The 26,431-nt window shown below is 39.4% G+C and overlaps 1 protein-coding gene across 2 annotated transcripts; it reads right to left on the bottom strand.

The window, feature by feature from the left end:
* On the bottom strand, window positions 1–26,431 carry jph1b (junctophilin 1b). Of its 2 annotated transcripts, XM_026941377.3 has the most exons (6): window positions 25,793–26,429; window positions 18,540–19,293; window positions 8,462–8,580; window positions 3,773–4,434; window positions 3,440–3,537; window positions 1–2,529 (listed from the first exon to the last, which is right to left on the bottom strand). In XM_026941377.3, exons 1-5 carry the CDS (start codon window positions 26,169–26,171, stop codon window positions 3,457–3,459), a joined length of 1,995 nt encoding a protein of 664 aa, XP_026797178.2. In that variant the 5' UTR covers window positions 26,172–26,429; the 3' UTR covers window positions 1–2,529; window positions 3,440–3,456. The 2 variants fall into 2 exon arrangements, with proteins under 2 accessions (XP_026797178.2, XP_053083527.1); XM_053227552.1 differs by lacking the exons at window positions 1–2,529; window positions 3,440–3,537; window positions 3,773–4,434 and adding an exon at window positions 5,332–6,021 and having other exon boundaries at window positions 25,793–26,431.

Below are 26,431 nucleotides of genomic sequence, written 5' to 3'. Positions count from 1 at the left end.
TACGTAAAAATTTACAATTTTTTATTGTAACATACTTTAACTTAAACAATTTCCAAAAAAAAAAAAAAATTAGGGGACAGTCAATACCAAAATGTTCATCGATGTTTCTTCAAAATGAAAACTTTAAAATATATATCTGAAGACTTGTTACTATTAAATGCAAATACAGTCATAGAACTTTTCATTAAAACATAGACGCTTCATTGTTTTAGAAAAATACGGACAAATTTCGCTGAACTTTGTATAAATATGCGTAAAAATATGACGTATATACTGAAGTGATTTGGGGATCTTTTTTAGATTTTTTAGATCTAATTCTGTTTTGTTTTTGTTTGTTTTTTTTGCTTCTGTATGGGATTAAATAAAAATATTAACACAGCCATGTACACAGCCACTGCATATAAATTAATTTTTTTTAAAATATCAAAAGTTAAAAGAAAAAAAAGCTCTCTATTTTCATTCCGATGCTCCTCTTTTTCCTTCCTGCGTTCCTTCTTTCCTGCTCACATGCTTTTTCAGTCTGAACTAAAACTCTGTTAATGCTCCGAAAATATGGAGGGACGTCCCTCCGAACACACACAATCACACACACACACACACAGTCAGACACACACACACGCACGCACACACACATACACACACACACCTACACATACACTATAACACAAAACCACATTTCTAAATAGGCATGTGACGATATTACAATTTTATCATCATGATAATTGAGAAGAAAAAGAGAATTACGGGTTAAAAATTACGGGATTTTGCAAAAAAAAAAAAATCTCCAAGTTGTAGCACGCTAATAATATTGCGAGTGATGAATATCACGGTATATCGTATCACTGATTATCGGCGCATGCCTACTTTTATATAATGTGTCTAAAAAAAACTACCTTCAAATTATACCATGCACACGAGAAAGTCGGCAAAAAAAAAAAAAAACGTGTGGATATAACAATATAATTTAGAACAACTGACTAAATATATTCATATTATGTATATAAAATATATATATTTATATATTTTTTTATTCAAATACAGGCACAAAAGTGCCATGTACAATTTACCGTAAAATAAAACCACAGCTTCATGCACCACCACATAAATAAATATACTACAGATTAATAATAGATTTCAATAAAACCTCCAATTAATTAAGACAAAATTCCAAAATCACTACTTTTTTCCCGAGGTAAACTCTAACACTGTTTTTTTTTTTTTTAAAAAGTCCTTTAAGGCATCTGACTACATTCGCTTGCTCATCCTGAATTCATTCTACACCACGGTTCAGGGCTTACGTCAGGGGGTGATGAGGGGAAGAACGGTCTTCACCTGCACAGGCTCGGACCACTACATGTGCAAAAATCCAGTGCAATAACCAGTTATTAACTGAAAAAAATAAATAATAACTAAATAAATAAAACCAACAAACACCATGCATAATATCCTATAGCTATTTTACAACACCCGCGTATCAGAACGATACCTTTCTAATTTTACAAACAGAGCTTCAACACCACAGCTGCTTACTTTGACGTGATCATTTTCACGTGAACCAATAAAAAAAATTCACTTCGAATCGTCGGCTAATCGCGCCAGAACTACAGTATTGCTCGTTATTCGATCGACATTCGTGCTAGCCGTTAACTGATTCGGTCACAGCGCAAGGGGACAAAAATGTACACAATTTTTTAAATATATACTGTATTTTTAGATTTAAAGTAAAAAAAAAAAAAAAGAAATACACACACACACAAAGAAACAAGCTCAAGACATAGTTGTTAAATTTGTACCACACCCTGGCATGGCATTCACTAATCTCCTAAAAACACGAGCAGGTGGTGTTAGACAAGGCTTCAGAGACGGGTAATGCAATAAGACTGGCGAGTGCCTCTTTTTTTAAAATGGGCACGGTGTTTAGATCAGAATGAAGACACACACACACACACACACACACTCTCACCTCCCACTGCACGCACACACACACACACACACACACACACACGCACGCATCCCCCCCCCTCGACAACGTCAGAGGGTAAAATTGTAAGGCAGCTGTTCGCTTCTGTCAACTAAAAGTGCATCGCCAAACGTATCCAGTTATCCCCCTCCTCACAAACACACACATACACACACACTCACACACACGCTCACACACACACACCAACAGGCCGTCCATGCACTTCACACTGGGTACGGCTTGGCTCAGCACATTTTTTTATTTTTATCCCCCTGCACCCCCTTTTACCAACGACTGTGCTTGCTTCAGCTTTCACAGAGCCCAAGCGAGTCGTAAATCACGGTCAGGATGGGGCGGGGCTGGGGGTTGGGGGGCGGGGGTGGCGGGGGGACCTGGTTGGGCTCGGCTACGGGACTCGGCGTTTTTTTTCCCTCCACTGTTTTTTCGCTCTCAATTCCAGTCGTCCAGTCGTCCTTTGCCTGTGTCTGAGTCTGAGCGGCGTGTTCTAAAGGCCGTCCATACAACCACAGAGAATTACGGGGCCTACGCCACACGTCCTGAAGAACTCGCTGAAAAGGCGAAACAATCAGAGGACCAGAATTACATGTCAGAAGAGCTCGGTTTGCTAAGATGTTTAGAAAGCCATGAATGACCAAAAACCTCTCCAGATGCATCTTAAATGAACTTGGACACATGCACTTAGCATACGTCTTTCCCCCGGAAAAAGAATGTAGTGTTGCCCCCTGGGGATCCGCTTCTGTTCACCAGGTGAAATTTAACTTACTCTCGGCACACCTGATTCAAATCGTATCGAGCCTGATAATCAGCTGATCAGTTAGATCCAACTCGCTCATTAGCGGATCAACCCGTAGACAGCCTGATAATTAGCTGCTCAGGCAGGAGAAAAGGCGTTTGCTGAACTGAACCCATTCAGTTGTCCAGAAAACCACCTGCGCTCTGAGCCCAACTTCCTAACAAGCTGGGATATGCAAAGAAAAGAATTTCACTGAGCTGTAATGTATATTTAACAAATAAAGACTTAACCCTCTGAGTCCTGAAAGGAAGCTCTGTCATTGTTTTTTATCGAAATTGTGATGAGCTTCATAATGGATCCAACTCATTAAAACTCAGCTGATCAGTTAAATATCATCACTAGAGAAAATATTAAACACTTCAGGGTGGTGGGTCCCAAGAACCGGCTTGAGAACCCTTCATTCTGCGTACAACGATAGTGCTTGAGGTTCAGTTTCATAACTTAAATGACTTAATTCAACTAAATTTCTTTTCCCAGGTGAAATGTTTGACCAAAGGAATGGCAAATGTACCCTTCGTAGTATCACCTCTGTGACAAGCAACGGTTTACTGGTCCAGTTTAATGGTCCAGTTTAATGGTCCAGTTTAATGGTACAGTTTAATGGTACAGTGTAAATATTAGGACGCTGGTTAAATGTTTCTGTGCAGTGGTGAATAATGTCTTACCTGAGTTTGATGATGCATCATGTCAAGAAGTGGACAAAAATAATCGCTAGCCCGATATTTATCAGCATCACTAATGCCACCAGTATTGAGTTAGGACCCTGCAGGAGAGTGATGACAACATTACATAAGAAATTTTCAACCAGATTTTTTTTTTTTTTTTTGCAAAACAATCCTTCTGAAGGCTTTGTTGCACATTTCAGCCTACCAACATGTTCAACAAGTTTTTCACCTTTTCCAAATTAACCAAATCAAATGAAACACTGACAGATTTTCTGATTAGCCAGGTGTGTGTGTGTGTGTGTGTGTGTGTGTGTGTGTGTGGAGGTCACTCACTGATTCTTCCTCTGCCATGTCCGTGGTTATCTCCATGCTTGCTTTCTTGGTTTCTGATAGACTCTTTGGCTTCAGAGAATCCTGTTTTCTCAGCTTGGGCTCTGGCTTGACGTCTCTGGTCGCGGGGGCCATGGAGGGCGTAGGGGCGCGATATTGCTTGACAGGAGGCGGTGCCCTCGCCAGGGCACTCGGACTTTCTGGCTTTTCCTCCTCCTCCGGTTCCTCGGGTGGGATGGACACTTCCGCCTTCACGTAGTAGCTGTGGTACTGCGAATGGACCTCGCCGTTTCCGGGACTTGAGGAGTTGGCGACCAGCGCCATGGGTTTATAGGGCGCAAGGGAAGTATAAACTGCTTCCTGCTTCACTTCCTGTTTGGCCGGCACCCTGGGGGTGGTCTTGGGGACGACGCTGGCCGCTAGGCTCTCGACTACGCTCTCTTTGGTAGATTTTGATGCGCTTCGGTTGAAGAAGGACTTCTTCTTGCTGAGCGGGGGTGAGGGCGGAGGAGTCGGACCCGGGCTGTGGGTGGGCGTTTGGGTGGGCGTAGTGCCCTTGCGATAGAAATGAGGGCTTCCTGAGGGGGTTTTCTCTTTTTTCTCTTCGATGACTTCTTTAATCTCTATCGGTTCGCTAGAGAACTTTTGCTTGATGTAATCAGGGCCTTTGAAGAAAATAAATACCTTGATTATGCAAAATTTATGTTGAATATATGAAATACAGGAACTTTTCCAAGATGCTGCATTGCATATTCTCCATGTTTAGTAACAAGATTAATGACCCATTTTTGAGGTACTGGAAGTCAAAGATTACTGACAGTAATGAGTGATGAAATATTTTACAGTATGGCAGAACCCATGGAAGTTCAGTTAGTAGTCGATGTGAAGTGAAATTCCGGTGTAACTGCAGTCTTTTCTTTGGAATTCACCAACACATCTAAGGAAAATGTTGACATTCCTGATCATTCTGTCTTGCTTCCACTGTCACTATCTGTATATCTAAAATACCCAATAGCGATGGGCTAGCTAGCTAAATCATTAGCTTTAGTCATTAGCTAGGAATTGCTTAGCTGTTGCCTAGTAACAGTATTCTAACCACTTGAATGGTAATGTGGATGTCTTCCAGTGTTGAAAGCATGAATTCAGGAGAATTCTACACAAGAGTTCTTGACATATTGATTTTAACGCGTCATGCGTCACTGGTCTAATGTTGCGTTGGAAGTAAACGCTCACTCTCTCTCTCTCTTCTTTCTGATCCTGTCTTTGTGGAGTTTGAGCTAAAACCACACATAAACACAGTGACACTCCATTAGTGTTTATACACTGCAGGAGAGTCAGATTCTGCTTTATGGTTGTAGTGTGAGCCTTCATGCATTCTTCAGATTCTTCACAGAGCCAACACGGTCTCGCAGCTGACACGGGTGGGCTTTCTAGAACCCTTACTGGGGCGCGTCCAGATCCGGCCATAGATGGGCCTGTAAATCACTCTGTTTATCAGACACTTCACAGAGCCGACAACTGAAGAGCTGACGAGCCAAAAACACCACAGTCTCAAGGATAGCTAGTTTTACTCAATTCCTAGAGCTTTTTATTAAAGAATGAAAACATTTTACTGAACTGAAGTGCGCCATTAATGTTGATTTGTCCAGAAAGCCAACCATTCGAGTCCTGAAAGTCAGGTTTGTTGTTATTTTTATGCGGAATTTGGTAGGTCAAGCTGCAGCCTGAATTGTCCTCAATGGAAAACAAAAGGTCACTGATGTTCATTCAAAGTTTTGATCCTTTCCAATCCCATACACAGGAATTGTGAAATTACATTTACATTTACATTTATGGCATTTGGCAAATGTATTAGAACTAGTTAACCATTTCTGACTTGATCATTTGTTCATTTGTCGCAAGGTGATAAGCTGGTAATCAATCAACATTCCCCAATCATATCCCTAAACGTCCACGATCACATGAGCGATATCTCCAGTTAACCAAATTTCTTTTGTCTACATCAGGTATAAATTACTGAACCCTGATCCCACACTGATCCTTTGTCAGCTTCATCGAGGACGAATGTGCGAACCGATGTGAGGTCAGAGATGAGACTAGCATGCAGTGGTTGTTTTCACAGCCTACACAAACACTAGCTGCATTGTGTCTCTTGGCAGCGATACCTATACAGCACTGCAGTGCCTGAATCTGGAGAAGACAAAGGAAGCTCTTACAGCAATCCAGGAAGGGCAGAGAGCAGGGAGACAGACCTGACCCAAAGGATGATGTAATTGTTATATGTGACAGAGAGAAAAACAAAAACAAGGAAAAATGCTAGTTTATATTATATGTCATAATTCCACACAATTTATTCTAAAAACAACAGAACTGCAGAATTGTAATATTTTAGAATTGCAATATTTCTTAGAAGAAAGTATAGAATGCCTTAAAATGGGATTTTAGACCAACTATTGGTCAAATTAGAGCTTTAAGACCACATGTTTGGTGGGTTTAAGGGTTTACAGCTACCTATTAGATGGATTTAAAGGTTTGTGACCAGCATTTGTAGAATTTTGAGACCAGCTATTAGTTGGGTTAGGGGGATTTGAAGTCTTGAGACAAGCTACTAAGTGCATGTGAGGGTGGACACCAAGTATTAATTGGGTTTGAGGAACTAAGACCAGCTCTTGACTGGAACCAGTAGCTTGAGACAAGCAATTGGATGATGTGCAGATTTTAAACCAGCAACTGAGTAGATTTGTGGTATTTGACAGCCTGTAACCAGCTCTTAAAAAGAACTGACGGTTTGAGACCAGCTAAAGTTTGGGTTTGGGGGTTTGAAGTCTTGAGACCAACTACTAAGCGGATTTGAGGATCTAAGACCAGCTCTTGAATGGAACCGATGGTCTGAGGTAAGCATTTTGTTGGTTTTCGGAGTGTGAGATCAATTATTGGGTGGGTTTGAGGATTTTTAACCCAGCTGCTGCATGGGTTTGTCAGTCCAAGACAAGATATGGGATGGAAGGAAAGGTTCAAGATCAGTTATTGGTTGGATTTAATCGTTTTATAGACGAGTCATTGAGTGGATTTGAGGTTCTGGGACCAGCTGTTGTTGGTTTTCAGGGTGGTTTAATTTAGAGATTGGCTGTTGTGTGGGTTTGAGACCAGCACTTGGTTAAGTTTGGGGGTGTGAAGTCCTGAAACCAGCTAATAAGTGAAAATGAGAGTTGAGACCAGCTATTGATTGGATTTGAGGATCTAAGAAAAGCACTTGAATGGAACTATTGGTTTGAGAACAGCATTTAGTTGGATTTCAGAGCGTGGCACCAGCTATAACGTGTGTTAATGGATTTAGTATTAACTATATGTTTTGGTTTTGATCAGTGACAGGGTTTGCGAGTTTAAGGCCAGTTATTGAGAGGGTTTATAGGCTTGATTCCAATTAGTGGTTTAGTTTGCGATCAGATATTGGTTGTATTTGACGTTTTTAAACCAGCTGTGGCTATAGAATGGAAGTGAGGGTTTGAAACCAGTAAGTGGTTGTGTTTAAAAGTTTCAGAGATGAAATACTGAATGGATTTCAGGATCTGAGACAAGCTGTTGTTGGTTTTCAATGTGTGAGATGACCTACTGAATGAATTTGGAGGTTTGGTGTGTTTATTGACTTGGTGTTAAGTATTGGTTGGGTTTGATACCAGCTGTGGGGTTTGAACGTTTGAGGCCAGACTTCATGTGGGTTTGAGGATCTGAGACCTGCCTCTAAATTATTTTTAGGGTTTGAAACTAACCGTAGAATGAGTTTAGACCAGTAACTGAATAGACTTGGCGATGTGAAACAAGCAGTGAAAAGACTTTGGGCATCTGAAACCAGGGACTGAATGGTGTTTATGGTTTGAAACCAGTTGTTTGTAGGTTTGAGGGTTTGGAACTAATTATTGGAGAATGTAGATTTACGATTAGGCATTGGTACAATTTAAGGGTTCATGATCAAATTTGATGGTTTTAGGGTCTGAGACCAACATGGATGTTATGGATGTTCCAAAAACATTTTCTTAGAACAAATGTTTCTGATAATGATATGTAATCTCGAAAGCTGAGGCGTTGGACTGAATGGAAATCTCACTATTCTGTACTCAAGAGCCAAATTAAAAGAGACGCTGTAGAATTTTCTCAGTGCGCTGAATTCAAGTGGACCCTCAAACTGTCCTGAAATAATTAAAATAATCGCCTCGCTTTTAAATGCAGCACGAACTGACGGACTGCAACAAACAGCAGAAAAGATATGCAAATGATATGCCTCCCTTCAGAACTCATTTGCATTTACATCTGCTTAACGTTCTCTTCCTGAATAAAGGCAAAGTCAAGACCGACACCAAGCCAAGGACACAGACATGTGTATGTTGTGTTTAAAAGTTTGTGTGTCAATATGTGTTTTTTATATCCAGTAAACAGTATTATAAACAGTAATTTAAACCCAAAAAAGCCTGAATTATAACAAAAAAGACTAAATATCACCAAAAAAAGCTGACCTAGCGATAAAGAATGATGGAAATTAGTTCTCTGAATAAATGATGATGTCAGGGATGTAAGTCCTTATGGACCCTAGTGCATAAGCATGCTTGTGTTTTTACATAGGAGTGTGTAAGCGTGTATAAGAGTGTGTGTGTGTGTGTGTGTGTGTGTGTGTGTGTGTGTGTGTGTGGGGAGTACCTGGCTGACGGAAGGTGGGCGAAAGCTCTCGGGCCACGGCGCGAGCCACGTCCGAATCCTGGCATGCTGCTAGCGCTGACTGATCTGCAGCTTCCGCTTTAGCTCTGGCGTGAGCCGTTCTGAAAAAAAAAAAAAAAAAAAAACGTAATTAGTTTATAAAAGAACATTAAAAAAACCTATGTGCTGACCAAAGTGTGTACGATAGCGTCAAATTAATTCAAGCTGAAATAAAAATTTAAATAATAAACAAATACGTTAGTTTCATAGCGAAAGAATACGTTTTATTCCTCTTATACCACAGAAATTTGCCAACCATTTTTATTCATTTATAGTTACATTTAACGTTGTGAAACGTCACTGAAACAAGTTCTCACAACAGCGTAAACTCCTCTGTCCTGAAGACGTCAGGAAACTTAAAGTTACAGCTTTACCTCTGACTGTTACAAAGCGCTGACACTGGAGACTCCTTCCATAAACGTTAAATAAACATCTCCTTCCAGAAAACGTCACCATATCAACGATTTATTAAAATCTGTTTATTATTAGCGGATCATCCGCTGTACACATCCCTGTGAATAAGCTGTTACTATAGAAACGATAACGTATTAAAACGAGTTGACCAGTCAGATTTGAGAAATTTAACATGGTATAAATAACTCGCTCTTATCGTCTTGTTTCGGTTTTATTCCGTCAAGATTTCGACACGTTTCTGAATCCTTTGACGCTAGTCGCCGAGTTGTGGTGTCGTAATCAGAGTTGTAAATAGGAGCGTGAAAAGCGCAGGCGTGTTTTTTTTTCGGCTCTGGTAGGTGCGTAGGTGCGTCTTCTGACTGACAGGAAGATATTAATCTCCAACGAGGTGATAAGAAGAGACAGAGAGACAGAGAGAGAGTGAGAGAGAGACAGAGAGAGAGAGACAGAGACAGAGAGAGAGAGAGACAGAGAGAGAGTGAGAGAGAGAGAGACAGAGAGAGAGTGAGAGAGAGAGAGAGAGAGAGAGAGAGAGAGAGTTCAGTTTAATGCTCGATCAACCAATATTATGAGTTAAATGATCTTAACATGAAAGAGTTAAAGCTACAAATATCACTAGGCCTTGTAGAGCGCTGAGAATGTTCTCGCTGAACATCCATCGGTGGAGAAGAAGAGCACACATGCAAGCTCAGTGAGGAAAAAAAAAAAGAAAAAAGCACACCCTTTAGTTCATCTCGCTGTACTGTTGGCGGTGTTGCATTCTTTATTTTTTCAATAGGCTGCGTGTAGCGGGGTATAGAGCAGAGACGGAGACGAAGATCATCTCCTTGGCGACAGATGGAGCAGTTGCAGAAATTCTGAGGTTTTAATTTGGCAGCAGTTCCCCCACCCCAACACACACACATACACACACACATAAACACACACATACACACACACACAATCCACCCACTCTCTCAGTGGTGCAGATAAAGATGTCAAGACGAACACATCCTCGCTCTGTCGTTTAGAAACGCTTGCATCGTCCTTTCTGTGTCTCTCTCCCTCATACTCACAGAAAGAAAAAACAGAGCAAACGTTCAGAATAAACGGATATTAAATTGTCATCAGGATGCTAACTGTAACTGTTTAGTCCTGAAATAATACTACATTAATAAATAAAACGCTACAGACGTTACGTTCCGTCTTTCTGCCATGTTTTTCACACTTTCCTGGAACTCGTTCTCTGAGAATACTGAACAGAACGATGACGATGATGAGGAGGATGATGATGATGATGATGGGATTTTCTCAACCTCATTTCCTGCCTTGAAATATGTGCCAAATAGAAGCCACTAGGTAGTTTTACTGACCAGAAATAAACCCTCCCTAAGCCACATCCTCCTGAGTGGAATCGATTTTAGTTATAACAATGCTGTAACGTAAGTGAGAACAGGAACTAACTTGTTTTGTGGACATTCCACAACATTAAAACGTAACTATAAACGGATAAAGTGCACGAGGTTTCACTCTCAGACAAGCACATAAAAAACCCACAAAATTGTTGTGGTGTAAGAGGAATGAAACACTTCAGGATGTGCAGTTGTAGGAAAACAATCGACTTCAGTGCGGTAACCTTAACCTGAGCACAATGTGTTAGAAATAAATATTAAATAAATATAATTAATAAATATAAGTGTTTCTATTTGACCGTGTGTCGCTGCGGAGAGAACGTATGCTCTCTGTGTAGATTTTTATTTTTTTTTTTGCTGGATGATGTGAAACTCATCACCACGGTGTTCGCGAACACAGACTCCGAGTGTCAGTCCGAGACGCTTTCGCTTCGCCGAACACAAACACGATGTAACAAATTCACCGGCGGATTAGAGAGCGTCGTCAATCTGTGCAGGTTAATCTCGTCCAGAAACACACTGCGCCAAAGCCTCGGGCAGACGAAGAGATTCCAGCTCAGTGTAATTACACGATTAATCAGATATCATGGGATAACGAGGACACTGCTGCGAGGATACACACTTCTCACTGAGCTCGGAAATCACAGGAGTAAACGTTTAACTTAAAGAGAACAGGCTTTTAAACAGAGATACGTATCAAATACGTCACACGAAATCATACGTCCATCAACGTGTGTCATTTCCAAGCCGATTCTGTCCCCGTTGATCCCTCGTACTTCATATACGTCGAGTTCTGTCACGTTTTCACCAGCGCTTTCCTTATATGGGCAATACATCCTGTTAGTGTGTTTCTCTATACTGTAGTAAATTACTGTATGAACCCTTTTGTTATGTTACTTGTTAAGGTTTTTCTGTAAAGTCCGTACTTTGAATTGAACGAGTCAAATTTCAGATCAGTAACTTCCAAAATATATAATAAGAAACAGACATTTCTTTATATAAGCACCGCATTTTTATATTTTCATCCCGGCTCCTTACACCCAGTAAACTCCTTTCAGGTTGAAGTGTTTTAAAGTCTCTTTTTATTAAATCCTGTATTGTAAGCTTTATTTCCTCCAACACAGCATGCAGTCCACTTACAGAGGTGTCTTTAGGCGATGTAATAATTTGCGCTGAAATATTCTCAGTATCCAGTTTATTATAATTAATGTTTTCTCAAAATAAACTGTTTCCCCATGAGTCATTTATTTCAGAGGAAAAAAAAAACATTCACATTATTTCACACACACACACACACACACACACACACACAGAGGGTTTTATCTTAAATTTTTTGGAGTTGTTTTGACTTTGTGTCTTTTTTTTTCAATGCAAGTCAAGTGTGCCAGAATATGTGCTTTTAGTTTATTTATTAAACAACAATATTTTGAGAAATTGTGAAACTGTGAAAGTCTGAACAACGTGGGGGTTATCACAATAAAAAAAATTAACGTTAATTATTTATTTATATAATTTATTTAATCAAACTATTAACTTGAATTGATGAAATATATAAATTTGATTAATTAAATTTTCTTGTTTTTATGTTTTTATTCTATGTGAATTCAAACAAATTTAGTCATCTGTTGCCTCGTTTGCATTTTTAACAAAAACTGTAATACAAAAAAAATTATATTAATTATTAATAATTATTTTATTAATTATCATTGATATATATTTTAACAAGCTTGTTAGGGTTGTAATGATTCCCTTTAATCCAAGTGTCGTAATCTGAGTCCATAACTGAGGCCAAAACACGAGCAGACAAAAATCCCCGAGGGGAAAATAAATCTTAATGACCATAAATATCCAGACACGGGTCAGAACCAGGAGAACATGACAGCAAAAACATTTGGAAAGTGAAAAAATGTTTGAAAAGTGAAAACAGAAGTGGAATAAATACAAATACGATTCTTTATTAACGTGTAAGAAAACACGTGGCACAGACCGAGCGAACTTTACGGCGAAACTGTATCTTCGTGATAAATTACAGCTCGATAACGTTTCTGAGCGCGTAACACGAACCCGGATCTGAGCGGACGCTCGTTTATCTTCCTTTCTGAATGATTTATTGTTTTGTAAGTTTGATTTTTTTAAATTTAAATTCTAGGTTTTTCACTTTTCTTGCAATTTAAAAAGCCTGAAAAACAAAACCAAGCGCTGTATTACATAATGTGTCTCGTGATTTATTTTTGCCCTAAAATAGCGATTAAATGCAGAATAACACGGCAACAGATAAAACTACCATAGCAACAAGGAGGGGAAACACTGACCATATAAGGCAATACAGAACAGCCATGAGCAAAATACGATGAGACGACTGGGACAGAATTAGAGCTGATGTAACGCTTAACATTTAACATTTAACATTATTACTACATTAGATAACATTAATTTTTACCAGCATTAAAAAAAATTAACTGGTATTTGTGTAAATGTTACTTAATACTCAGCTTTATTCTGTCCATGAATAAATATACATAAATTAAATTACATCATTTTGAAACAGGTGAACTCGGGTCAGGAGGTATAAATATTGGCACCCCTCGTCTAGCACACATCACCTATGCCAAATAAAACTGCTACTATAATTAATTAAGGCATTAGCTCATATAGTGGACTTTTTACTCATTTAATATAGTGTTTAAAATAAAAAATATATCATAGATTAATACAAATGTAAATTACTCTAACGTTACACATGCTTTGGTAATTAATACAGTACATAGAGTGCATTACGTTAAAGGAATATAAATGTACACTGTGATGCTTTATACTTTTTAAAATGTTTTAAAACTAGTAAAAATGTAAAAAAAAAAAAAAAAAAAAAACAACAATAAATAAATTAAGTATTTTTCAAAGCTGTGTTTCATCAACGTTCTGTCTGTAAATGTGAAAACTGTTGCATGGAGACGACATCGAGAGCTTTTTTCAAATCATAAAACGTCTTAAATAGAAAACGCGAGAACATTTAAAATAATCAGTTAAAAAAAAACAGCGTAAAAGCGTGTATTAGCATAACGCGGTGACGTCGAATCAGCTTCACGTCGCTCTGCAGTTATCATTTTTAAAACTAAAACTTTACTATTTCATTAATTTGTGTATTTCAAACGTTTCTATGTGGAAAACAAACACAGTGAAACGCTGACCAGCTTCAGGGACATGAATAGCTGCTTGAGTGCAGGGGCTACACACACACACACACACACACACACACACACACACACACACACAAAACATGCTCAGTCTGCTGAGTGCTCCAACAGATGATAGGCACGCACAGATCGACTACTGTATCAGTCGCAGCGTTTTATTCTCGTCAGCACTGAGGAGCCAAATCCTGCCTTGCCTTATTTAGTCAGCAAGCAGCGAGAGAGAGAGAGAAAGAGAGAGAGAGAGAGAGAGTCTGTCTCTCACGCTCTCTCTCTCTTCGCATTCCTCAAGTCCCCCTCAGTGCTTATCTCTGCTCTCCATAACAGCATTCAAATGCACGGAGAGAGATTTCATTCGTACCGCTGCTCTGCGACTCTGTTTTACTGTTTCAATAAAATTCACATCAAGACGACGGCGCAGCGCCGATCCTGTCTTTCGTCCCTGTTGAGTTCTGGATACTGATTGGTCAGAAGATGTTGATTAATTTTCCAGAACAGCAGCTCTGACATGATAACGCGATCATTATTATACATTATTATACGGCAGACGCTCCGCTAATAATAACAGATTAAAACACGTGTGTAATCGTTGATCTGTTAGGAGACGGTTATTTATGTAACGTTTATGGAAGGAGTCTCCAGTGTCAGCGCTTTGTAACAGTCAGAGGTAAAGCTGTAACTTTAAGTTTTGCGACATCTTCAGGACAGAGGAGTTTACGCTTCTTCTTTGCGGTTTCTTGGTAACGTGCGTAACAAGCTGCGTTTTTTTTTTTTGTTTGTTTAATAACAAAAAGTGAGGCTGCTGAGGGAACGACTGTTTATAGCTGTGGTGTGAGAGAAATAAAACACTCTGGGGACGGGCTGTTGTGGGAAAATAATCAACTTCAGGGTGTTAACAGTAACTCCACTTCATCACACTATCCTGTCACGCAGAATTTTACTGTAACACACACACACACACACACACACACACACTGTTTATTCGGTAAAATAACAGTTTAATGTTTAATCAGTGAATAATTATGAAGTCAGTCAGTGTTATAATTTACCGTGTAGCCGTTTTGGACCACATCGTATCATCATCATTACTAATATTTCTTTAATTATTTTATTGGCCAGCTAATGGTTTAACATGTTAGTCTAAATATCGAGCTAGCAGCCATGTTAGCAAGAACAATAAAACAACATAGCTTACAGATTATTTAAAAGCCCAATTTAAATACACTCACATTTTGTTTTTTTGTTTTTGGTTTCTAGGTGAAAAAATATTTTATCTAATGTTAGCTCGCATTAGAAAATCTTGTGCTAATATCCAATTAGCTGCTTGTTGCTTGCTAATTTGGACACCATACAGTCATTAGCACGTTATCACAAAACCGAAAATGCTGACGTAGCTAACAAACGACGGAAATGAACTCGACTTCGTAGTTAAAACCTTCGCATAAAAGCTTCACTGTGAATTAGCATAACTCTAGCAGCGGAGAACAGCTAGCACTGTCTCATTCCTGTGATGCTAACAGACTCAACTAGCTTTCGTTCATTATTAGCAGCATTAGCAGTTATCTGTGAAGTATTCATTTACACACCCTGATTTAGCTTGCTATGCTAATTCATGCACTAAAGCTGCTTATAGAGTGAAAGAGGAGGGGAAGAGCATTCTAGCTATTCAGCTACATATTTGGTTTCAGAGGTGATGAGTGGCTTAGTATATTTATAGAAAGGAAACTAGCATATCTGTGCATGCTAACTGGTGAACTGCTCAGTTTTATGTGACAGGAAAAGTGTTACGGTATTTATATAGCATATGTATAGCAGTAGCACACTCACAGCTAGCAACTAATGCTATCAAAATCCAGTTACAGTAAGAAAATACCAATACCAATACCATACTGTTTCTGCGGGATGCTAGCTGAGATCGCACGATCTTAACAAGCCAGCTAACAGAATAATGTTTTATTAGTGTAAATATCATGCTAGCAACTGTAAAACCACGCATCGCTAGCAAATAGCCAGCTAAAATTTGAGTAACCTCACTCTTTAATGTTAGCAAGAATGATAAAACCACATAGCTTTTCACATTGCTGCGTTAATGTCACGTGGGAGAAAAAAAGTCAGTCATGAAGTCAGTCATCCATTTTCTCTGGAAATAGTTCTGAGACTCGGGTCTTTTTGGGGGTGTGGCTTTGTGTGATTGGGAGGCGGGGCTTTGTGTACATGGAGGTGATTGGGAGGCGGGGCGTTGTGTACATGGAGGTGATTGGGAGGTGGGGCTTTCTGTGCATGGCCGTGATTGGGAGGCGGGGCTTTGTGTGCATGGCCGTGATTGGGAGGCGGAGCTTTGTGTACATGGAGGTGATTGGGAGGCGGAGCTTTGTGTACATGGAGGTGATTGGGAGGCGGGGCTTTTGTGTGCATGGAGGTGATTGGGAGGCGGGGCGTTGTGTGCATGGAGGTGATTGGGAGGAGGAGCTTTGTGTGCATGGCCGTGATTGGGAGGAGGAGCTTTGTGTGCATGGCCGTGATTGGGAGGAGGAGCTTTGTGTGCATGGAGGTGATTGGGAGGAGGAGCGTTGTGTGCATGGAGGTGATTGGGAGGAGGAGCTTTGTGTACATGGAGGTGATTGGGAGGCGGGGCTTTGTGTGCATGGCCGTGATTGGGAGGCGGGGCTTTGTGTGCATGGAGGTGATTGGGAGGCGGGGCTTTGTGTGCATGGAGGTGATTGGGAGGCGGGGCTTTGTGTGCATGGCCGTGATTGGGAGGCGGGGCTTTGTGTGCATGGCCGTGATTGGGAGGCGGGGCTTTGTGTGCATGGCCGTGATTGGGAGGCGGGGCTTTGTGTGCATGGACTGTGTAACTGTGTCCCAGTTCTAAACCTTTAAAGACAATCCTGCGTTATTTGGAGGAAGTTTGTGTGAAAGCTGTAACTCAGAGAAAATAAAGGCGGTTAGAGTCTGTATGAGCTGTAAACAGAGCGACTGTGATGATGATTAGTAAGTGATGTACTGTGCAGTCTGGAGTTTCTCATGCAGCTGCTCTCCACGCCGCTGTGATTTCATCACTAACACATCCGCTCAGCTCTGCATCGATTAGCTGCTCAGAGAGAGCTTCAGCCCGGGGCGAATAACGGCACGCATGTGAACACACTATTCTATTCAACAGGACTGATCTGTCGCTCTCTCTCTCCCTCTCTCTCTCTGTCTGTGTCGCTCTGTTTGTCTCTGAGTGTCTCTGTCTCTCTCTCTCTCTCTCTCTCTGTCTGTCTGTCTTTTTCTTTCTTTCTCTGTGTCTCTCTTTCTCAGTCTTTCTTTCTTTCTTTCTTTCTTTCTTTCTTTCTTTCTTTCTTTCTGCATCTCTCTCTCTGTCTCTCTCTCTCTTTCTCTCTGTCTCTTTCTCTCTGTCTTTCTCTCTGTGCGTCTCTCTCTCTCTCTCTTTCTGTTTCTCTCTCTTTCTCTTGGTGTGTCTCTCTTTCTCAGTCTTTCTTTCTTTCTATCTGCATCTCTCTCTCTGTCTCTCTCTCTCTCTCTCTCTCTCTGTGCGTCTCTCTCTCTCTCTCTCTCTCTCTCTCTTTCGGTCTATCTCTCTCTGTCTCTCTCTCTATCTCTCACTCTCTTTCTCTCTCTCTCTCTCTCTCTCTCTCTCTCTTTCTCTCTGGGCATTTTTCTCTCTTTCTCTCTCGCTCTGTGCGTCTTTCTCTCTCTCTCTCTCTCTCTCTCTCTCTCTCTCTCTGTTTCTCAGACTTTCCCCTCCTCCCCGTTTCTCTGTAACTCTATATCCTTTCCCGTTTGTCTCTCTCTGTCCCTCACTCGTCCTCTTTATGTCAGACTGTTTGATTCTGATTCACTGCCCAAGTCCGATGTTTTTTGTTTGTTCGGTTGTTCCTGTTATGTTTTTAATGCGTCTGATGCACGACTCCAGTCTGATCTCCTGAAGGAACCCAAACTGTGTCTAGAAAAACATCGCTGATGAAATGAAACTGAGTGTTTAAGACATGAGATTAGTCACTTAAAACAAGAAGCAATCAAGAACGGCGCATTTCTTTTTGCTGCAGTTTCATTTCTGTTAAAACTAAACAGAACTACATTAAACTGATCTGAAATAAATCTTAAAAAAATAAAATCTTTAACACTTGTGAGATTCGTCCTTAACAGCATGCACACTTTAATGCTGCTATTTGATGTCATTTTATTTTTGGCTTTTAATCTTCACAGACACATAAAATTACAAGCCAAAGAAACGAGCTGACGTTGATTGCTTCTCGTTCCACATGATTCTCAGCGTTTAAACACTTTCACCACGTCCTTCTCTTCACAGAGCTTAACGTATAAAGTAGCTTATTTGAAGTATGTGTTGCAGCTACTTTAATTTATTTATAGTTCAAATTAAATGTAATGTTTCCTCGTCTGTTTTCCGCTTTATTTCTGCGCATCTCCATCTCCTCCTGTCTGTGTCTCTGTCTCAGTGTCTGTAAACGCTTTATTTTCACTATATCCTGAAGTCAGGACCTTTACGGAGGTTCTGTAAGGATCTGGCTCTAACCACAATTCCCACAGATCCCTACGACTCTATCATTTTTCACGTCCTATTATTTTTATTTGTTCCTTACTCAGCAGTGTGTAGAGGAAAAGCAGGAACATTTCCCTCAGGAAATTTTTCATTAATGATTATGCGACATCAGCGGGATTCTTCAGACTGAAGGGAACCTGGTTAGCTATACAGAGATGTTTTCACGTTACATGACATTATGACGATTTTTAGATTTTCTGATGTTTATAGTGTAACACACAGGATATCGTTATATAAATAATCAATTAAAAAAGGAACCAGAAAGCAACTTTTAGCACCCAATCAGCTACTGGTTTCTCTAAGATGAAGAACGATGACACCAATAATACTGACAGAAACGTGAATTGTGACTATTTGTGAGAATAATATCACAGTAATATCGTCATGTTGTCGTACTTGTCACGATATGTGAGTAAGTAAGAGATGGGGCAACTTTTTCCCAATGGCCAAGGTGAACTCACCTGGAGGTGGCGATCTCCACTTTCGTCCTGGCGATGGCGGCGGCTCTGATTGCCCCTTCAACAGCACGTTCCACTTTCTGTTTGGTCTTGGCGTTCTTCAGCGGAATGAGCTGCTTCTTGATGCCCCTCACGAGCACGTTGTTCTTGTACTTGCCCTCCTCGCGGGTTCCGTCGGGGAACACGGTGCAGCCGTAGCCGTGGCGTTTGTTGTTGGCCCACTCGCCCTCGTACTTCATGCCGTTGGAGCGCTCGCTGATGCCGAAGCCGCTGCGCTTGTCGTTCTTCCACTCTCCCGTGTACGACTCAGTGGTGGTGGCGTCCACGTTATCCTCGGTCGGAGCGTTGTCCTCGTCCTCTCCGAAGCTGAGCGTGGAGTTGGCGTCGCTAGAGCTGATGCGGCTCATGGCGGCGTCGCTGCGCGCCGAGCTGCGCTTACTCGAGATGGACGAACGCGAGTCCGACTTCCTCAGCTGCCTCAGGCTGCCGAAGAGCGAGCCACGCCGGAACAGACCCTTCTTCCTGCCTGAGCTGAGCTCGCCGTCGCTGTGGACATTGAGGACGAAGCCTCCGCGTGTCCCCGCCGGACTATCGGAGGAGCGCTCGTTCAGGACGGAGCCGTTACTCTGCTCGCTGCGCAGGGAGGCGAGGGAGGTGCGCAGCGGCGAGCGGATCACGGCAGCCATGCCGTACGGGACGCTCTGTCTCACGCCGTAACCGTGACGCATCCCGCCCATCCACTGGCCCTGATAAGTACCTGTCAATCACACACACACACATGCAGGGGTTAAATAGTGTTTAGTGTTAAATAAACATCCGCTTATAGAAAATCTCATCACATCAATGATTACACATGTTTTAAAACCGGTTTATGTGCCGCATCTGTCATACACGTCCCTATGAATGAGCTGTTACTATAGAAACGATAACGTATTACACAGAACGAGCGCATTAATATAAACCTGCACTACTGTCAGAGCTGCTGTTATAGAAAACTAATCAACACCTTCTGACCAATTAATCACAATAATAATAATAATATGAAGAGCTTTATACTGATATTGATCCATTAACAGAAGTATTTCCTTAAAAGCAAATTTAAGGAAGCAGATGAAATAGATGACGGATTTATTATTATAATATAAATATATCAGCTTTTTATTGTTGTCCTGTGTGTTGAAGATTCTCCTCCAGGCTCATGGGATAAAACTCTTCAATATCACATGTATTCCTCTACGCAAGCCATGAACTGATCATCTGTAATAAAATATATCAGCATACTCCACAGGAACAATATTGTCATCATGGTCATGACCCCGAGTTCCTCTCGAGGGGAAGCTGTCTACATGAGGAGTGATTCTGTGCTTCGTAAAATACCAATCTGAGGACGTGATAAGGACAACGGTCCTCTAAAGACGCAAGCATCATCGCCTGTTCACCAGACGAGAGTTCTGTAAAAGTTCAGAAAATAAAGCACAGATTGTGATGAAGTTATAGTGAAAATTAACCAAAAAAAAGTCACACTATGAAGAGTTTTAGATCAGCACATGCTAAACGCTCTGCTCTGCGCCGTGTGTAACTCGAGCAGTGGAATGACGAGTGTGTGACGGAGTGGACGCTCGTCGCTGCCATATCTCTGTCCTGAACACACAGCGCTATTTTAAATCATGGAAGTAACCCGAGATGTGGAGAAATTTGCAGCTTAAGCCAATCATAACTCTGGTTTATTCACAAAACGCGGTTCATCTTTTCCGCTGGGACGACGTGTCTCCCTCACGCCCCCTCGGCTCATCGATAACGTGGAGTGAAATTATAAAAGAGGAAGTAGATTTGTGTAAAATCTACTTTTTTTGTTAAATAACCTGAGCAAAAAATAAGTAGTAAGATCTCTGATTTAAAAGACTTGGACAATATAATTGCTATGACATTTTACACAACAGCCCTATTGAAATCTGGATTCTGATTGGTCAGAAGGTGTTGATTAATTCTCTATAACAGCAGCTCTGACAGTAGCTCAGGTTTATATTAATGCGCTCGTTCTAATACGTTATCGTTTCTATAGAAACAGCTCGTTCACAGGGACGTGTACAGCAGACGATCCTCTGATAATAAACAGATTTTAAAAAATCGTTGATATGGTGACGTTTTCTGTAAGGAGATGTTTATTTAACATCTCCTTACGTCTCCAGTGTTAGGACTTTGTAACAGTGGTAACAGAGGTAAAGTTGTAACTTTTTTTTCCCTTCAGGACAGAGGAGTTTACACTTCTTTGCGGTTTCTCGGTAACATAACAAGCTGTGTTTTTTTTTTTTTTAGAGAGAATAAAGAGGCTGGTGAGGGAACGACTGTTTATAGCTGCTATAACGTAAGTGACAACAGGAACTAACTTGTTTCATGGATGTTCTACAATACTAAATGTAACTATAAATGATAAAAGTTGTAAATGTTGGTAAACTGCTGTGGTATTAGAGGAATGACGCACTTTGAGACACGCTGTTATCGGAAAATAATCAACTTTGCGGTTGTAACTTTTAGTAACTCTGCTTCATCACATCATTCATCTGATTCATCTTATACTTCTAATTGCTGTAATTATTAAAATATTAATTTCTATTAGATTAGACAAAACACTGCCATATTTATTCATACAGTCTCGTCAACATTATACAATCTTGTCCCGTTCTACGCTCACCATTTTAATTAAATTTAATATCTTCTAATAAACAGATCACAAGCATAAAAGTCACATAAAAGTCTACGCCCATTAGCATTACTGTCCACGTAGCTTTACGCAGTTATTTCAGCACACGATTATTTAATTAACTCAACCGTTTTCAATCTGCTGAACACAAACTCCAACCAAACGAGGATCGATGCTGATCTTCAGCTCCGTGTTGGTTCACAGCAACTCTGATCTGAAGTGTAGCAGATGTTACTATTATTAGCCGTGACCTCTATAACTGACCGGTCCAGTCCAACGCCATAGATCATACAACACGAGCGGCTCGGGTCCGACTCAGATATACGTGTAAACACCATCGCAAAAGTTCAAAAAGACTCGCTTAATAAAAAAAACGGTCTCACAGTCGCAGGGAAAAAAGTGAAGTCCTAATATACGTTTATATATACACTACGGTTTTATATGACGTAATAATATATACTGTACGTAGACTACATACACAGGTTATGTACACGCTTATACAGGACAGTCATGTAAGTCATATGAATAAACCAGTTATTATCTACAGTGTTCATTTTTTGCATTTCAGTCTTATATAAAGTCTCGTGCACTTCTTATATGTAGCATTAAATAATTCTTATAGAGGCTTATAAGAAGTGTTATGCAGCCTTAATAGAGGCATATATAAATTTACATAAGTGTTACATAATAATTATGTAATCTACTATCCAGCCCTTATATGAAGTCTTATATGCCTTCATTTGCTATTTATTAGTCATTATATATACATAGCCTTACTATAAAATCTTCAGATGTAGCCTTGTCTTATATACAGCCTTATGTATTCTTATAACGTCTTATATAAAGTGCTTTAGCGTCTTATATGGTCTCCGAAATCTTAGTCTTATATGTAGTCTTATGAAGTCCTAATACATAAAGTGTTATGTATAAAGTCTCACCTAATGTAGTGGTATATGGAATGTTATATAGTCTTACATGAGCTATGCACTCTTAGTCATATGAAGTCATAGTCCTTATATGTAGCCTTATATGGAGTTATAAACTGTATAATATGATATTTAGCCTTATGTAGTCCTATAACTGACACTTCATTAAACTGTCTTATAAGTCTGATTCATATCTACTTTTAATATTCTGCCTAATATGAAGTCTTATAATGTCTTATACTAGTCTTATATATGCAGTCTTACTAATCAGTGTTATGTAGTCTATAAGCAGTGTTAATAATCTTATATGAAGTGTTATGCAGCTGTATGTAGGCTTATATGGAGTCATATAAAATCTTAATATGTCATCTTATGGAATTATATACAGTACAATCTGATATGTAGAGTTATGTAGTCCTATGTAATCCTATGTAGTCTTATATAAGCTCATGACTAACATTTCATTAAATTGTCTTATCTTAATATGTAATCATGTACGATCATCATGTATGATCTTGCAGTCTTACTATTCAGTCTTATAAATAGTAATAACATTATGAAATGTTATGTAGTGTTATGTAGGCAAAACCAAGTTTAGTCTTAAACTTGAATTAAAAAAAACCTACAATTTAATCATATAAATTCCAATATGTAGCCTTATATGGAGGTAAATACAGTAAATTTGGTACGTAGCCTTATGTAGTCCTATGTAGTCTTGAATAAACTTAAGAAAGACATGCATGGGTTTAAATATATAGTCTTATAAGTATTCATATTCAGTCTTAATGTTCTGCGTTGTATGAAGCCGTATAGTGTTTGTAATCTTATATGTAGCCCTGTGCAGTCATTACATACACAGGCTTACTATTCAGTCTTATGTAGTCTTATAAAATCTTATATGAGAAGTAATGCATTCTTATGTATGTAAGCTATGCTGTTTTAGTCTTAAATGCAGTCATATTAAGTCCTAAAATGTAGCCTTATATAGAGTCATATGCAGTACAATCTAATATGTAGCCTTATGTAGTCTTAAATAAGCTTAAGACAGACACTTCATTAAACTGTCATATGGGGCTTAATATGTAGTCTTCTATGTAATTTTATATCCAGTCTGATTAATCTGCCTAATATAAAGTCTTCTGCGATACATAATCTTATATGTAGCCTTAAGTCTTATGTAGTTCTATATACAATCTTAAGTCCAGCCTTATGTAGTTGTATGTCATCTATATATTCTTATATGAAGTCTTGTATATAAGGTTATATAGATTAGTCATATGGCTGACATTTCATCCTCTGCTTTCTGAGGTATATTGCAGTCTTATGGTTTATTCTTACGTAAATATATCTTTATATGTAGCATTGCAGTCTTATGTAACCTTATGTCATGTTATAAAGTCTTATATGAATAATTATTTATAACCTTATATACATTAGTCATAATACTGACATTCAAATATATTGCCATCTCAGATATATCGTAGTATTAACATATCTTTTTATATAAACTCTAGCCTTGTGCTCTTATACAACCTTATGTAGTGTTATGAAGACTTTATGTCATGTTATCTAGAAGCTTATAGAAATATAACTGACATTTCATATTTTGTCTTATATTAAGTCTTATATTGAGTGTAATGTCATATGCCCTAATATATTCAGTCTTAATGTTAAGTCTTATATAAAGTCTTTATATGTAGCCTTATACAACCTTATGTCGTCTTATAAAGTCTTTATAACGTGTTTTATATATATAAGCATATAAATGACCAATAGTTCATATTCTCTCTTCTGTAAGTCTTTGCAGTATTAATATTTAGTCTTATATAAAGTATTTATATATAGCTTTATACAACCTTATGTCATCTTCTATAAGTCTTGAATGAAGTGTTATATATAAGCTTATATACTGACAATTCATATTCTTTCTTCTGTAATTCCTTAATATTAATATTTAGTCTTACTTAGTCCTTATATATGTAGCTTTACATACTACAGCCTTATGTCGTTTTATAAAGTCTTTATGACATGTTTTATATATGAGCTTATTTACATGGCCAATATTTCATATTCTGTCTTCTGTGATATACTGCAGTATTAATATTTAGTCTTACATAAAGTATTTATATATAGCCTTATACAACCTTATGTCGTCTTATAAAGTCTTTTTCATGTGTTATATACAAGCTTATGTAAATTACTCATATGACACACACAGTCTGCGTTCTGTGATATACTGCACTATTAATATTTAGTCTTATATCAACTATTTATATATAGCCTTATACAACCTTATGTCGTCTTATAAAGTCTTTATGACATGTTTTATATATGAGCTTATATAAATGACCAATATTTCATATTCTCTCTTCTGTAATACCTTGCAGTATTAATATTTAGTCTTATATCAACTATTTATATATATAGCCTTATACAACCTTATGTCATCTTATAAAGTATTTATGACGTGCTATATATAAGCTTATATAAATGGCAGCAGAATATTTCATATTCTCTCTTCTGTAATACCTTGCAGTATTAATATTTAGTCTTATATCAACTATTTATATATAGCCTTATACAACCTTATGTCGTCTTATAAAGTCTTTTTCATGTGTTATATACAAGCTTATGTAAATTACTCATATGACACACACAGTCTGCGTTCTGTGATATACTGCACTATTAATATTTAGTCTTATATCAACTATTTATATATAGCCTTATACAACATTATGTCATCTTATAAAGTCTTTATGACATGTTTTATATATGAGCTTATATAAATGACCAATATTTCATATTCTCTCTTCTGTAATACCTTGCAGTATTAATATTTCGTCTTATATCAACTATTTATATATAGCCTTATACAACCTTATGTCTTTTCTTCTTCTTTCTTTTTTTTTTATTTGTATAGCGCTTTTAACAGTGGACATTGTCACAAAGCAGCTTTACAGAAATAAATGGATTCACAAAAAATATATTGTAAATATTTGAATTTATCACTGTGATTTTATCCCTAATGAGCGAGCCAGTGGCGACAGTGGCAAGGAAAAACTCCCTGAGATGATATGTCGTTTTATAAAGTCTTTATGACATGTTTTATATATGAGCTTATATAAATGGCCAATATTTCATATTCTGTCTTCTGTAATACCTTGCAGTATTAATATTTAGTCTTATATCAACTATTTATATATATAGCCTTATACAACCTTATGTCGTCTTATAAAGTCTTTGTCATGTGTTATATACAAGCTTATGTAAATTACTCATATGACACACATAGTCTGCGTTCTGTGATATACTGCACTATTAATATTTAGTCTTATATCAACTATTTATATATAGCCTTATACAACCTTATGTCGTCTTATAAAGTATTTATGACGTGCTATATATAAGCTTATATAAATGGCAGCAGAATATTTCATATTCTCTCTTCTATAATACCTTGCAGTATTAATATTTAGTCTTACATAAAGTCTTTATCTATAGCCTTATACAACCTTGTGTCGTCTTCTATAGTCGTTATGACGCGTTATAAGGCAGTGCAATCTTAACTCTTGTCTAGATCAGACATTAAGGAGCCGCAGGTGCCTGGAGCCTCAGCCCCTGAAACTCACCCCCGTCCCCGTAGGTCTCGACTCCGTAGCCGTCCTGCAGCCCGTTACTCCACGTGCCCTCGTACCTGGCGGAGGTGTTGAGGCTCTGGCGCACGCCGTAGCGCCCCTTCAGCCCGTGGCTCCACTCTCCCCGGTAAAGCCACCGGCCCTTGGCCTCCACACCGAGTCCGTGCCGCTTGCCCTGCGCCCAGTGGCCCTGGTACGTGTTGCCGCTGGGCCACGTGTAAACGCCGACCGCCTCGAAGCCGTTGCGCCACGAGCCCGAGTACTCGCCCTGGCCCTTGGGGCCGGTGCAGACGCCGTGCCCGTGGGCTTTGCCGTCCGCCCAGCCTCCGCAGTACGTTCCGCCATCGTCGAAGTCGAACCGGCCGCCCGTCATTCAGCTTCCCACAACAAAACAAACCGCGCGCGCGCCTCGGTGGCTGTGTCGTATCTCGGCTGATCAGACGCGAGGATTCGTGATAAAGAGACGGATTCTGAGAAAGCTGTGCCTGGAGAGTCGGGCACCCGCGCGCATCTGGCTCGCTGTCGGTGGAGGGGAGCGCGCGCGCACACGGGAGGCCGCACGCGCCGTCAGCGCCGTCAGTCGCTTTATGATCCTCTCTCTCCCCCCGGAGCGCGAGAGAGGAGGAGAGCCGA

This window comes from Pangasianodon hypophthalmus, chromosome 21 (genome assembly GCF_027358585.1).
Source record: "Pangasianodon hypophthalmus isolate fPanHyp1 chromosome 21, fPanHyp1.pri, whole genome shotgun sequence".
Taxonomy (NCBI): domain Eukaryota; kingdom Metazoa; phylum Chordata; class Actinopteri; order Siluriformes; family Pangasiidae; genus Pangasianodon; species Pangasianodon hypophthalmus.
The sequence above is the reverse complement of the archived record's forward strand: the minus strand, read 5'-3'. Positions and strand labels throughout refer to the sequence as shown.